Source organism: Schistocerca piceifrons, chromosome 9, assembly GCF_021461385.2.
Source record: "Schistocerca piceifrons isolate TAMUIC-IGC-003096 chromosome 9, iqSchPice1.1, whole genome shotgun sequence".
NCBI lineage: Eukaryota > Metazoa > Arthropoda > Insecta > Orthoptera > Acrididae > Schistocerca > Schistocerca piceifrons.
In genome coordinates this window covers 49,298,847-49,315,527 of record NC_060146.1, presented here as the reverse complement: position 1 = coordinate 49,315,527, position 16,681 = coordinate 49,298,847, and the positions used below count along the sequence as shown (strand labels likewise).

Below are 16,681 nucleotides of genomic sequence, written 5' to 3'. Positions count from 1 at the left end.
TATAAGAGATAGAGAAGATCCAATGGAGAGCAGCACGCTTCGTTACAGGATCATTTAGTAATCACGAAAGCATTATGGAGATGATAGATAAACTCCAGTGGAAGACTCTGCAGGACAGATGCTCAGTAGCTCGGTACGGGCTTTTGTTGAAGTTTTGAGAACATACCTTCTCGCGAAGAGACCATGAGGATAAAATCAGAGAGATTAGAGCCCACCCAGAGGCATACCAACAATCCTTCTTTCCACAAACAATATGAGACTGGAATAGAAGGGAGAACCGATGGAGGTACTCAAGGTACCCTCCGCCACACACCGTCAGGTGGCTTGCGGAGTATGGATGTAGATGTAGAGTAGATGCAGATGTTTCAACAAAATCAGCCTGAACACTGTATTAACAATAACATGTCACTCTGCTGCTTGAAAGAAGGCATTGTCAGATATCAGTGTAACTATGAGCATGTACAGACCATCAGCTGGTATTTAAATGGTGAGAGCTGTAATGCTTTCTGGCAAGTAGAATAATCACCAGAGTGCATTAATGTTGCACATCTTTAGCGTTGTTCCCAGGCTTGAGTTATCACTGTGAAGGACATGGATAGAACACCACTAGATGTTGAGTGATCACTGTGAAGGACACGGATGTGCCACATACTTGTCGGAGACTGTGTTATCAGCACAGGAAAGAAGTGGGTCTCCACTTAGCTGGCTGTTCAAATTATGCAATACCCAGATTTGTGGGGCATATCTGCACCTGCCATCTGAGAATAAGTAATGGACTCTCTGCACCATTGCTGAAATATCTGCAGCAGCTAGACTAGGGGATTATCAACCCAGGCATAAACTGTGGTTAAACTGCAGTGCAAAAGTGGTGGAGTATGGAGTGGTAGCATGAGTAGGAAGTACAAATTGCTGTTGAATGACATGACATTGCTTTTCTGTGATGAATAGCAGTTCTACACCACCTCAGATGATCAACATTGAGTATGGTGGCAACCTGGACAGATGTCCCACTGTAGAGGCACAGAAGTGTTGTTAGGAGCAATCGGGTATGACATCAGATAGTAGCTGGTAGTGACTGACAGTACGCAAGAGCATAACAGTACCAGTATGTCACAGACACAAGGGCATCCCCCCACCCGTCCTGTTCTTAGAAAAATTTTAAAAAATATATATATATATATATCATACATAAGTGTTTCTCTTCCGAGAAATAGATTTCAAGTTGGTATTATGTAGGTTTTTAACATGGTCAGAACTGGAACTTTGTTATGGCACTTACAAGGCAACCACCATTCATATTCTAAAATATTAACAGTACTTCACACCCCCAGGTCTTGCTTCCCTCCTCCTCTGACAAAACAAGCTGGAATATATTTACTTCCCCTCTTGTTTTGCCATCTGCCTTCTTAATATTCATTTTTTCACTTTTAACTAATTATCATTAACATACATGAGTATAATCTGCATTTTCATAACAGAGAAAGGTTGGCCCTCAGTTTCAAAGAATATAACACCAGATATAATTTTGTGCTTAGTTTTATGTATGTAATGGATTTTCCAGTTTATTTTGACTATTCCTAGTTAGTATCTTTCATTATAGGGTGAAACCAGTAATTGTTTCGTAACTTAAATTCTATTGTTTACTTATAAACAAATATAAATTCTATAATAATTATAAACGTTTGGTAGACAAAACACTAGCATTCTTTAAGTACCGGTATTTATTTGGATCTATTCAGAAACATGTTAGCAAAGCAAGCCCTTAATTAATTTGAAAGTAATTAACAGTTTTGTCAAAAGTAGTGTTCGCATAACTATACGTTATATGTTGATTTTATGATTTAAACAAATAATTCAGCCTAACCTTTGTAATAGAAGAAACTGTTAAGAAGGACCAATTTTTTGATGTATTCAGTTAATTTAATGAGTTAAGTTTTAATTGTAGTTTCTGTACATTTAACTTCGAACAATGTGTTGTTTCAGTACCTATTATTCCTTCAACTTAACTGTGAAATAAGTGTGACACTATTAGGCCATGTGTTAAAACAATGGCAGTGTCTGCTCCATATGTACCTTTCTATTCTTCAAGAACTGTGGACTTTGTGGTTAGGTTTTCACTACTTGTAGATTTTCAACAGTAAACTACTGTAGCAGTGTGTTGAGGTTTTCCTGCAAACTGTTAATGAGGCTTATGGAAAGTTAAAACAACAGTGGACTGGCCAAATATAACTGTGCATTATTGAGGGAGGGGGGGGGGGGGGGGGGGGTTGTGAACAGTGAAAGTAAACTACTGTGAAATGCAACTGTGCACCTGTCGGTTGTTGTTGTGGTCTTCAGTCCTGAGACTGGTTTGATGCAGCTCTCCATGCTACTCTATCCTGTGCAAGCTTCTTCATCTCCCAGTACCTACTGCAACCTACATCCTTCTGAATCTGCCTAGTGTATTCACCTCTTGGTCTCCCTCTACGATTTTTGCCCTCCACGCTGCCCTCCAATGCTAAATTTGTGGTCCCTTGATGCCTCAAAACATGTCCTACCAACTGATCCCTTCTTCTAGTCAAGTTGTGCCACAAACTTCTCTTCTCCCCAGTCCTATTCAATACCTCCTCATTAGTTACATGATCTACCCACCTTATCTTCAGCATTCTTCTGTAGGGCCACATTTCGAAAGCTTCTATTCTCTTCTTGTCCAAACTGGTTATCGTCCATGTTTCACTTCCATACATGGCTACACTCCATACAAATACTTTCAGGAACGCCTTCCTGACACTTAAATCTATACTCGATGTTAACAAATTTCTCTTCTTCAGAAACGATTTCCTTGCCATTGCCAGTCTACATTTTATATCCTCTCTACTTCGACCATCATCAGTTATTTTGCTCCCCAAATAGCAAAACTCCTTTACTACTTTAAGTGTCTCATTTCCTAATCTAATCCCCTCAGCATCACCCGATTTAATTCGACTACATTCCATTATCCTCGTTTTGCTTTTGTTGATGTTCGTCTTATACCCTCCTTTCAAGACACTGTCCATTCCGTTCAACTGCTCTTCCAAGTCCTTTGCTGTCTCTGACAGAATTACAATGTCATCGGCGAACCTCAAAGTTTTTACTTCTTCTCCATGAATTTCAATACCTACTCTGAATTTTTCTTTTGTTTCCTTTCTGCTTGCTCAAAATACAGATTGAATAACATCAGGGAGAGGCTACAACCTTGTCTCACTCCCTTCCCAACCACTGCTTCCCTTTTATGCCCCTTGACTCTTATAACTGCCATTTGGTTTCTGTACAAATTGTAAATAGCCTTTTGCTCCCTGTATTTTACCCCTGCCACCTTCACAATATGAAAGAGAGTATTCCAGTCAACATTGTCAAAAGCTTTCTCTAAGTCTACAAATGCTAGAAACGTAGGTTTGCCTTTCCTTAATCTTTCTTCTAAGATAAGTCGTAAGGTCAGTATTGCCTCACGTGTTCCCAGTGTTTCTACGGAATCCAAACTGATCTTCCCCGAGGTTGGCTTCTACTAGTTTTTCCATTCGTCTGTAAAGAATTCGTGTTAGTATTTTGCAGCTGTGACTTATTAAACTGATAGTTTGATAATTTTCACATCTGTCAACACCTGCTTTCTTTGGGATTGGAATTATTATATTCATCTTGAAGTCTGTGGGTATTTCGCCTGTCTCATACATCTTGCTCACCAGATGGTAGAGTTTTGCCATGACTGGGTCTCCCAATGCCATCAGTAGTTCTAATGGAATGTTGTCTACTCCCAGAGCCTTGTTTCGACTCAGGTCTTTCAGTGCTCTGTCAAACTCTTCATTCAGTATCTTATCTCCCATTTCATCTTCATCTTATTTAAAGCAGTCAGTATTGTATTTCCATACCCCATTTTTGAGCGAGAATCGCAATGCGTTACATCGACACTGAGGACAAAAAAATGAAGAAATAAAGAGGGCAAACCATCACACTCCCTATAAAGATTCATACGTACACCATTGTGTAGACATCTTGTGCCTTCGTGTGTTACTTCTCATGTGACAGTATCTTGGTGCCTTTTGAAACAGGACAATGCTTGTCCACAGATGGCACATGTCTGTGTGAAATGTCTGCATGACATTGAGGTATTCCCATCCGCAGCAAGATTCCCAGGTCTCTCGCTTCCTGAGCACAAGGTCCTGGGTTTGATTACGGTGGGCTCAGGGACGTTCATCTGCCTCGAGATGACTGGGTGTTTGTGGTGCCCTCAGCGTTTCGTCATCATTTGTGAAAGAGGCGTGATCGGGCTGAGCAGAGGATGGTAATTAGTACGGACTCTGATAACCGAGCAGTTGAGCACCCCACAAATCAAAAATCATCATCACAATCCCCAGGTCTGCCCCTGACGGAACAGGTGAGGGATCATCTCAGATGTCAACTCCATCCATTGCCAGTATTTAGGATGTCAAGGAAGAATTACAACAGTTGTGAGTTAGATTGCCTCAGGAGAGGATACAACGACTTTGTGGCACTGTTCCCAACTGAAACAGTGTGTGCTTCCAACCCAGAGATGCTGTTACATCCTTCCCAATCAAATCAGTGCATGCATCCAGGGGTGCAATGTCATACTGATAAGTGGGCTCATATGCCAAGTTCTGTGTAAATTTGGGTTTCTAATCACTTAAGTAATGTCACGTACCCTCTCAAACCATGAAATGTTCTATTGTTTCACCTGGGTTTTTCACTTTTTTTGTAAGGCAATGAATATAGATTCACATTCTTTGTTAGTCATTCAGCATTATGACATGCAATAAACTTCATCAGTTCACTTAACCCATTAATTTTATAAAATTCATCTTTACACATTTAAGTTGATATTGGACATATCTAAAAATTCTTCTAATGAATTGAATGTGTTAATACACAATAAGTTGTGTAACTTTTCCTTAAATACTTTGATTGGCATGCTGGAGGCATGTTTAGATATTTTGTTATATATTTTAACTGCTATATACTTACAACTGTTGTTAGGTTTTGCTAATCTGTTTTGTGGCAAGAGTACTGGCCAGGGTGGCCGAGCGGCTCTAGGTGCTACAGTCTGGAACTGCACGACCGCTACAGTAGCAGGTTCGAATCCTGCCTCGGGCATGGATGTGTGTGATGTCCTTACGTTAGTTAGGTCTAAGTAGTTCTAAGTTCTAAGGGACTGATGACCTCAGCTGTTAAGTCCCATAGTGCTCAGAGCCTATTTATTTATTTATTTATTTTTATTTTTTTTTATTTTTTTGGCAAGATTAATGAAGTTTGATTTCTTACACATAAATTTGATAGTTCAGCAAGTATACTGTTAACACTATCAAGAATATACAGATTAATAACTGTTAATATTCTGTATTTAATGAATAATGGCTTACAATCTGTCCTATTATATGCCTTACCCACTTCTCTGATTGCTTTCTTCTGAATCACCAGAATTTTACTTGTTTTTTCCCGATTCCCCAGAGTATTAAAAAAAGCATTAAAAAAGTCTTGCAAGAAAGTAAAACACACTGTTCTTACAAATAGTCAAATCTCACACAGTATATCAGTCAGATATATAACTCTTGATAGCCTTACAACTATGCGTTCAACATGAGAGTTCCATGTTAGCTTATTGCAAAGTATAATACCTTAAAATGTTGTTTTTTGTTTTTCTATTTTTACAGTATTTGACAGACTGAACCACATATTCTGTGTCTTTTTCTCATTTAATTGTAGACCATTTGCATTTTCTTTTGCCAAATTCATAATACTAACAGGGTTATCAAAGATATATTTTACAGACAGAAATGCTGTATAATCTGCATGCTTATACGTCTTTAGGTCTGTTTCCTGCTAAGTGGTTTGTATGTACAAGGAATAGAAGTGGTCCTAATTTAGTTCCCTTTGGTAGTCTGTGTCGAACCTCAACTGTATTTGACAGATGACTTCCTGAACTCACCTCTTGCTTCCTATTATTAAGGTATGATTTGACAAGTTTTAAACTTTTGTCACATGTTCCATAGTACTCAAATTTAGGGAGCAAAACAGAGTAGTCAATACAGTCAAAGGCCTCGCTCAAATCACATTAGGTGTTAGGTTATGTGTATGTGAGCTTGCCCTTGAATGCTGCTAAAATGTCTTTCACTAAGAGTTCTATGAAATCTATAGATGACTTTTCTTTTCTGTAATCAAAATGTGATGTACCTAACATATCATTTAGGTCTAGGTACTCATACAACTGCTGCAACATTATGCCTTCAAGGACTTTGGCTAGTACTGGAATTAGTGAAATTGGCCTGTAGTTTGCTTGACTTACATCTGTAAATATTGAGGCCATTTACAGTAAATTGCTACTTTCCATGCAGTTTTAGAATAAACGCAGCTACATGTAGTCAACTGAAATTTTCAGAGTTAGACTTAAATATTTGAATAATTATATCATAATGAAAATTTAAACAAAAAATTTATTAAAATATGAAACAGAACTATTGATGATCAGTAGTTACCTTCAAGAGTGGAAATATTAAGTACAGCTGACAGACACATATAAAAGTAGAAGTACACAACCTATCCTACCCTCCTTCTTTGGGAGCAGTGGGGGCAGGGGATATGTTGGGGAAGAAATTGTAGATAACTCAGATCTCAGGGATGAGTGGGACCCGGCTGTAGAGAGCACAGGGCTAAACTGCCTGCTCCCGGTAGCTGAGTGGTCAGTGCGACAGAATGTCAGTCCTAAGGGCCTGGGATCAATTCCCAGCTGGGTCGGAGATTTTCTCCACCCAGGGACTGGGTGTTGTGTTGTCCTAATCATCATCATTTCATCCCCATCAATGTGCATGTCGCCGAAGTGGCGTCAAATCGAAAGACTTGCACCCGATGAATGGTCTACCCGACAGGAGGCCCTAGTCACATGACATTTACTGGGGTAAATTGAGATATAGGGAGATGTCAGAGAGACTAGAATGTCAGACACATCTCTGACCTGCTCTCTCTGATGGCTCCCTCTTATCTGTCTCTACTCTTGTCTTCACTACAGATTCAAAATATCTCTGACCTTGTTCTGCTTTTGACACCTATTTCCCAACAACATTGACCAGTTCTGACAATAGGTGGAAATCTTGTGGAGCACTATCTCCAGTCCTGGTGGCACGGCACCTTTATGATTGTCATTGTGCACTAGAGAATTTATTTAGAGTTGACAACCTTACATCTTGCAGACGTATCTCCAGGAGCCTAAGTATTCACTTTTAATAACTTTACTTATGTCTTGACCATACCTTTTTTCATCAACCTTACGTATTTCGACTTTGTCATTTTCAAAGACTTTGCTATGTCAGGACAAGTGCTCAAGAATGTTGACATGATAAAATGTAATGTTTTTATATGAATGACATAGCAATGCCTTTGAAAATAATGGAAATTCAAAGTGCATAAGGTTGATGAGAAATAAAAATTTGGTCAAGACATAAGTAAAGTTATTAAAAGTACATTCAGATGGCCACATCATCTCATAGCACTTTCATGCAAATTGCGGCCTAAGTACTCTTACCCTTATCATCTAATACATGTATTCTTTAATGGTATTTTGGCTAACAATAAGAGCAAATTTTATATGAACTCAGCCACACGCATCCCACAGTACTAGGAGTAGAAAGAATGTCCAGGGTCCTACTCTAAGGTTCAGAACTGAATTATGTAATCTGCCACAGAAGTCTTTTATCAGCTTGCCAGCAGGAATCAGTCAGGAAATTGGAAAAACCTAGATAATCTAAACCAACTAAAAGAGCAGCTTATTAGCTACTGCTATAATTTATCAGAAGATGTGGATTTTGAAACATATATTCCATTGAACTCCTTTTCAACAGCCTTTACCTTTCCCAGTACACAGACAGTTGATAGTATTTTACTCCAGTTAGTAAAGTTACAGTAGTGGTTAAAGTCTTGATAAGTATGTTCCAGATGAAGTAATAAAAGACAGCAAAGACCCAAAATGGTTTCATTGTACCATCTGTACAATGGTACAGAAATGGATATTATTACACTCTTGCTACAAAAGAGATGCAGGGATATTTACAGAGAAAAGTTAATAGCACCTCCCGCATGTTTAAGAATGGTCATATGTGAAGCCCATAAAAACTTTCACAGTCAAATCCTGGTGGAAAATTTATCAGAAAATTCTAATGTGTTCTGGTCATATTTAAAACCAACACACTTACAATAAGAAATATTTTTAAGAGAAACATTATTTTATATACATTTCTGAGATAATGCTACACAAATATATATTACATCTTGGTTCAAGCAGTATTTATTTGCATTTTTTAACCAGTAGTTGGTAGCAATTTTATCAACGTAGGTTACTGATCTGCTGTTTGGTCTAGTGCTTTCATAAAAGTTTAACTTTAAACCAAATTTCTGATTTTAGTTGAAAAACTTTGTGGAATCACTGCTTTAAAATAACATATTTATGTTGAAGTCTGTTGAAATCACAACTTTTTTTCTTTCTGTCTTTGTGAAGTTTTTTAAGAAGACATTGGAATTTAGCCTAGAACCCTTTCATTATAGCACATCCAGGAATTCTACAAATTGCTAGAATCACTGTATTCAGATCACTTAACTCTATAGAGCAACTCTCAAACACATGTTCTTCAATTAAATGACTACAATTTTCTCTTCCTTTATAACTTACTTAAGTTCCAATAAGAATGCAGGAGCCACTACAAGATTTGTTCCTCCCACAAAAACTGCTAGCTACCTTAGAAATAGTAATACTATTTAAAACTTGTATACAATCTTCTGGTAATTGGTTTCATTTTGACAGATTATTTTAATATTTACATATTCTGAAAGCACAATTTTAAGTTCACCAATTGTAGCATAATTCCTCAGGCTTTCCCAGCAATATGTTGACATGCTGAGTAAGTGGATCTTTTTCACATGATATTTCAACAGCAAGTCACACCACTGAAATATCATGCGAGAACAGTGTGAAGAAATGGCAAGAGAAGCTGATTATTCAACAATTAATTTTAGAGTATTCAAGTTTTGGTAGCTCTGCTGATAAACCATTGATATTCTAGTGCATAAACAGAGAATTTTTTTTTTTGTTTCACTATGATTTCATATTTGTCCTGTCCCTGGTATCAATGCTTTTTATTTTTCGTTTGTCACCTTCATCAGAATGTATCAGGTTTCTTTGTTTTTTAGGATTTTTACCCACATCTACAAACATTTTACTGAAGTTCGTAGAGCCTACTGAATGTACATCTTATAACTGAAAAAAGCAGACAGAGTGCAAAAATATTAATTTTCTTATTTAAAAATTTATTTATGAATGAATGAGACATATTAATATTGGTATCCTGGCCACTGAAAAACAATTAAGGCTGGTTAAAGTGAACAAGGCACCAGGCCTTAAGTGGATTCCAGCTAGCTTTTGCATTGAATATGCTCCTTTCACTTTCTGGGGTCATAATATGACAAATCTAAAAATCACCTTCACAAAACAAATACGAGCTGTTAGAATAAATTCCACCAGTCCAAGGCTAACACCCTCCAAGCAGCTATTTCAGCAGCTAAATATTCTACATTTTTCGTGCCTCCACAGATAAAAAAAGGTAACTAACATAAAAAGGTGCACTGAAAATTTCAAAACAATTCAGATCTTGATTCATATAATACAAGAACGGGCAATGATATTCGTGTAAAAAGAGTAAACAAGGTATTGCACATAAACAAACAAACGTTCAAAGTACAAAATTGAATAAAAATCTTCCAGTGCATAAAAAATAAATGAAAAAATTTACTACATTTGAGGGACAAATGTTCAAGTTTTTAATGACCAACTACTATTACAGTGCAAACAAATACCTTCAACAAACTAGTAGCAAGTAATTATATTCATGTACTGTGTTGATACTATATGCCATACTCAATATCAATAGCATTTTTAGTCAAATGTTTGCTATGATCCATAGTAGTACTTTAAACTGAAGTATCACAACTATTATGTGTTTTTATTTAAATCTTAACAAAGTGATCAATGAAAAAATATCTTTTATATAATTCATCAAAATTGTGTGTACAGTTTTAATGTAAGATTGTGTAGGTGTATTGGCACCCTTGTATTTGTAGGATACTGTACATCCTTATATTTGTTTGTGTGTATTTTAATTTTTTTATATACTACATAATTTCTGGCAAAATCCCTGCAGTGTAAAGTGTCACCAACTGAATAAGCTATTACTGCTACTGCTAATAATAATAATAATAATAATAATAATAATAATAATAATAACAAAAAGTGAGGGGACTAGAACTTTCCCAGCAGGGCAATCACTTTTCGTTTTTTGGGAGTTGGTGACGAAAGAGACACTCACACTGAGCTTTACTATTTGCACTAGGATCAATATGATGCAGGCCCGTTTCATCAGCAGCGATTACCTTTGAAAGAAACTTTGGATCCTCTTTTAACATCAGCTTCAACTTTATGCAGACCTGCATGTGAATGTCTTTTTATTTGTGAATCAGTGGTCTTGGCACCCTCCACACAGAAACATGTCTCATGTGTACATTTTCGGTCACCGACACATGGGTGACACCCAGTGAAATTTTCAGTATTTCAGAAAGTATTCAGAAGGACATTCATTAATCCTGTCTCAGAATGACAGCAGCTGTGTTGATGTTTCATTCCACAAGAGCATTAACTGGAACACCAAGACCTCTTCATTTGAAACTGATTGCCTCCTCCCTTTAAAGAATTCAAACCATTTTCAAGCTGTGCAGTATGTAATGACAGACTATCCATAGGTGTCCTGCAACTTTGCATTGGCCTAAGTTGAAGATCCATTGAGGTGAAAGGAGAATTTCAAAGCTGTACAGTGTTCATCATGTGATCACCTCCCCTGTTGCAGTAGACAATATGGAAAGTCTCAGCTAGTGTGCTTCTCAGAGGAAGGTACCAAGAATGCCAATGATGAAACTAGTACTGTGTGTTTGTTACACATTAAGCTAACAGAATATTATTTATGATCATTCTTAATTGAATACCCTCATACAATTTCACAAGCCTAAATAGAGTGTTTTCCTTAGGATGCGGGTTTACACACATTGCATGTTATTGAAGTTTATGGAAGTTACACAATTAAAATAAAATTACTAATCTTAAATTTTTGTAGATAGAGACCCTGATGTCTTAACAGATGTCTATCATCCTATTATTTCTTCTTGTCAGTGTTTTCCATATATTCTTTTCCTTGCCAAGCTTCCAGAAAACCACCTCATTTCTACCTCATTTCTTACCTTATCAGTCCATCTAATTTTCAACATTCTTCTGTAAGCACTGCATATCAGATGCTTCAATTCTCTTCTGTTCTCATTTCTCTACAGCCCATGTTTCACTACCATACAATGCTGTGATCCAAACATATATTCTCAGAAATTTCTTCCTCGAATTAAGGCATGTGTTTGATACCAGTAGACTTTTCTTGGCCACGAATGGCCTTTTTGCCAGTGTAGGTTGGTTTTGGTGTCCTCCTTGGTCTATCCATCATGGGTTATTTTGTTACTTAGGTATCACAATACTTGACTTACTTGAATAATGATAACAAAATCAGCAGCTGTATTTGAATCCATGTTGTTTATTCTTTTTAACACATGCTACCACTTTGGACATCAAGTGGTGTTTTCTTCAGGCCCCAAGTGTAACTTGGCATCCACAACCCTTTTCATGTGCAATGAACAGGATCATATGCAGTGGGCAAAAATTAACTGGATTCTGTCATTTCCATGACAATATTCCTTGACTTCATCTGCTTCATGATCCCCTACTCTGATGTAAGGTTTCTCACTGTACTCATTTCTGCTACTTATTGTTAGTTTCATATTTCCTCAGTTTACTCCCAGTCCATTTTCTGTAATCATTAGACAGTTCATTCCATTCAACATACCATGTAATTCTTCTTCACTTTCACTGAGGAGAGCAGTGACATTAATGAATCTTATCACTGATACGCTTTCGCTCTGACTTTTAATTCCATTCCTCACCTGTTAAAGTAAATAAATCAGAACTGTCTTTCATCTCCTCTCCTATGGTGGTGCTTGGTTCTGTGTTGTGAATTTCTTTTGTTCCTAAGAGTTTCTTTTGTTTTCCATGTTTTTACTCTTTGAAGTTTTTGTTGTTGCTGTGAGTCAACTTTTAGATATTAAAGGAAGAAGAACACTATTCCTAAAAGTGTTGTGTTCTTTCTATAGAATTATGTCTTAAGTTCATCCACATGACCCTCCCTTTTATTTTGTTTACTACCTCTTCAGTGTATAGATTGAACAGTAGGGGCAAAAGATTACTTTGTTCTTGGTCTTCCAATCTTATTTTTCCCTCTAAATTGTTGTATCCATCTTTCCCTATTTTACTCCTATTTTTTTCAGAATTTTGAACATCTTGCACCATTTGGCATTGTTGAACACTTTTCTCAGGTCAACAAATCCTATGAATGTGTCTTGATTTAACTTTAGTCTTGATCCATTATCAAGCATCAGAACTGCCTCTTGGGTGCCACTACCTTTCATAAAAACCAAATTGATTGTCGTTTAATGGATCCTCAATTCTCTTTTCCAATCTTCTGTATATTATTTTTCTCAGTAACTTGAATTCCCAAGTCTGATGGTATACGAGGTGTGGCTAGAAAAAAACCGGACTAGTACTGGTGAAACAATAAAATGAATGCAATAAGGCTGAAAGTCGCGTGGCCTGTCACGTGACTCTCGCCCCGCCTACTGCTCGAGTTTCATCTGTCTCCTGCACTCAGTCTGCCCGTGGCGTCTGTTTTAAGTAATTGACGTTTTGTCTGTGCGTCGGAAAATGTTGAGTGTACAGAAAGAACAGCGTGTTAACATCAAATTTTGTTTCAAACTAGGAAAATCTGCAAGTGAAACGTTTGTAATGTTACAACAAGTGTACGGCGATGATTGTTTATCGCGAACACAAGTGTTTGAGTGGGTTAAACGATTTAAAGATGGCCGCAAAGACACCGGTGATGACACTCGTACTGGCAGACCATTGTCAGCAAAAACTGATGCAAACATTGAAAAAATCGGTAAACTTGTTCACAAACAGTGAATCAGCATTACTACATTAGCGTCCTGGCTACCCTACGTGAGCGAGTATGGAGAAAACGGAATGATTTGTGGAGAAAAAAGTCATGGATCCTTCACCAAGACAATGCCCCAGCTCACAGTGCGTTGTCAGTGAAGACGTTTTTGGCAAAACACAACATTCCCATCTTAGATCATCCAACCTACTCACCTGATTTGCCCCCCTGTGACTTTTTTCTTTTCCCTAAAGTCAAGTCAGCTTTGAAAGGAACTAGATTTGAGACTGTTGAAGCAGTAAAAGAAAAAGCGACGGAAGTAATGTATGGACTTACCGAAAATGATCTGCAGCATTGGCAGCATTGCTATGAACAGTGGAAAATTCGTATGGAGCGGTGTAGAGACCAAGGAGGAGAGTACATTGAAGGAGATAACATGAAATTGTAAATAATTGTAAATAAATGTTTTTTCCAGCATCAGTCCGGTTTTTTTTCTAGCCGCACCTCATAGTTTCAGTCCTGTATGTTCTACACACCAATGTGAATAGTGGTTTTTTGACACTTCCCCCAATGATTTTAGAAATTCTAATAGAATATCATCTGTCCCTTCTTTCTTATTTGGTCTTAAGCCTTCCAAAGGTCTTTAAAATTCTGATGCTACTACTGGATCCCCTATCTCTTCTGTATTGACTCTTGATTCTTCTTCCATCACATCATCAAACAAGCCCTCCCCCTCACTGAGGTTTTCAATGCGCTTTTTCCCCCTATCCACTCTCTCCTCTGCATTTAACAGTGGAACTCCTAGTGCACTCTTAATGTTATCACCCTTGTTTTTAATCTCACAGAAGACCATTTTGACTTTTATATATGCTGAGTTAGTTCTTTGGACAATCATTTCTTTTCTGATTTCGTCACATTTTTCATGTGGCCATTTACCTTAGCTTCCCTGTACTTCCTATTTATTTGATTCCTAAGTGACCTGTAGTTCTATATTCCTGAATTTCCCTGAACATTTTCATACTTCCATCTTTCGATAACCAACTGAAGTATTTCTTCTGTTAGGCAAAGTTTTTTCGCCCTTACCTTCCTTGTACTTACATTTTTGTTTCCAACTTCTGTGATTGCCCTTTCTAGAGATGCCCATTCCTCTTCAACTGAACTGCATACTGAGCTATTCATTATCACAGTATCTGTAGCCTCAGATAACTTGAAGTGTACCTCTTCACCCCTTAGTACTTCCATATCCCACTTCTTTGCACATTGATTCTTTCTGACTCATCTCTTAAGCTTCAGCCTGCTTTCATCAATACTAAATCATGAGCTGAGCCTATATATGTTCCTGGGCATGTCTTAACAATACAATACTTGATTTTGGAATCTCTACCTGACCTAAATGGAAGCTTCCTGTACCTGCCAGCCTTTTTCCTAGTATATTTTATCCTCTTGTAATTCAAGAATAGAGTATTACCTATTAATATCTGAAATTTATTTCAGAACTCAATAAGTTTTTCTCCTCTCACATTCCTATTACCAAGCCCATATTCTCCTGTAACCCCTTCTCTGCTCCTTTCCCTACAACTGCTTTCCAATCTTCCATGACTGTCAGATTTTCATCTCCCTTTATGCACTGAATTACCCTTTCAATATCCTCATATACTTTCTCCATCTCTTCATCTTCTGTTTGCAGTTTCGATATGTATACCTGAACTATTGTTTTCAGCATTGGTTTGTTGTTGATTCTAATGAGAACAACCCTATCACTGAATCAATCACAGTAACTCACTCTCTGCCATACTTTCCTATCCATAACAAGTCCTACTTCCATTATGTCATCTTCTGCTGCTATTGATATTACCCTACACTCATATGACCAAAAATCCTTGTCTTCTTTCCATTTCACTTCACTGGTCCCCACTATACATAGACTGAGCCTTAGCATTTTCTTTTTCAGATTTTCTACTTTCCCTGCCATGTTCAAACTTTTGACATTCCATACTTCACACTCTGACTCAGATCTCTACACACATTCCATTTTATACAGGTTTCTGGGTTGCTGCAAATACTCATTTTAGGACAAGGTTTTCCCTTGCAGATAGTAATAAACTATATTTTATTCCTTTTTAATATGTGCACTGTTCTCAACTCAACTACCACTGCAGAATTCATAACTCAAAGTTCTTCTGGGACTGACTTGAAATTGATTACTATTTCAAACACTTGTGCAACATGATAGCCAGCAGTTAAAGGAACTAACAGATACATTAACATGTTATGCAACATTTACATGCACTTTACATAACGTCACACTTACAAGAAGAAATATTTTTCATTGGATCAATGTTTAGTAATCAGTTTTAAAAGTTACGAATTTTCATTTTTGCAATTCATATCTCGACTAATATTGTATCAATAAAAGATCCTTCCACTTATAATTTATTAATTCCTTAAATTATTGAACAAACATGACAATTTGTCACTCTAAATCATTGCAAATTATTACAATAACCCAAAAATGTCCAAAACCAATATTTTCCCCAAAAATAGAAGTTTATAGTTTGTAACAAGGATGTTTGTTCCATAACAATTCCTGATTTTAATTTTGCAAAAAATGGACAACTCTATTGTTCCCATACATGCTAGCAAAGGTGTCTAAAATTTGCTTTCCAAAAATAATAATTTGCGTTTCACTAACATATTTTGGAAAATGATTTATTTCATTGTTATGTCTGTCCCTTTTTTTTTTAGAACAAGCTTTCTTAGCTTATGTAAGTCCCACTTGTTGCAATGTTAATCACTGAATATGATTATATCTATCAAAGGTATCTGTTGTGAGAACTATTTCATATAACCATTGTTACTTATATTCCCACATAACAAGCATGAGTTTCGAGAACAAAAATATCTAACATATGTTTGTACATGTAACTAGCTAAGTAGAACAATTACACAGCAAATTCTACTAACAATACCGAAAAAAGTAATTCCAGTTGCATGAAATACTGTCTCTAACCCTTTGTCATAATAGTTCAACAGCACTGATATCTAATCTATAATTTTTTCACATTTTTCATTGCAGATACCTGTTGTTGTGCTGTGGAAACTGCTGGATGGTAAAGGGAAGGTTATTTGTTGTGTAAAAATTCCATGTGAAATTCGCTGAAAAAACTCAAAACACACATCAAAGCATAGTCCAAAACCAGATAGTAATGAACCTTTTACCAAAAGCACTAGTACTCTCTGTCTGACAAGAATTTCTTCAAATGACATGTTTCAGTTTCCCATGAATAATAAATCAAAAACAGTTTTCAAGGCCAAAACAATGCATAAACCATTTTTGCAGTATTAAATTTTATAAAGTTATGTTTACAATTTACTTTACTTTTATGAAGTTTCTAAATTTCAAACATATAATGACTTTTTTAATGTCTGCTGAAATTCTTTGTCTCAAATGAGCCATTACAAGAAGAACTGAAGTAAATCTTTGAAATTTAGTATATAGTTTGATTTAAAACAACTGAATCCTCATGAATTGACAACAGGCAGTTATACATAATTATCATGCATCATTGCTTCCTTTGTTATTTGATTTTATTATG

At 36.7% G+C, this 16,681-nt stretch overlaps 1 protein-coding gene across 1 annotated transcript in view; it reads left to right on the top strand.

The window, feature by feature from the left end:
• The window catches only part of LOC124717098 (NPC intracellular cholesterol transporter 2 homolog a-like), a 100,977-nt gene extending 84,568 nt beyond the window's left edge, over window positions 1-16,409 (top strand). Inside the window, exon 4 of the mRNA XM_047243804.1 lies at window positions 16,162-16,409. Coding sequence (XP_047099760.1) covers window positions 16,162-16,245 — 84 coding nt within the window. The 3' untranslated portion in view covers window positions 16,246-16,409. The remainder of the gene's footprint in view (window positions 1-16,161) is intronic.
• The last annotated feature ends 272 nt before the right edge of the window (window positions 16,410-16,681 follow it).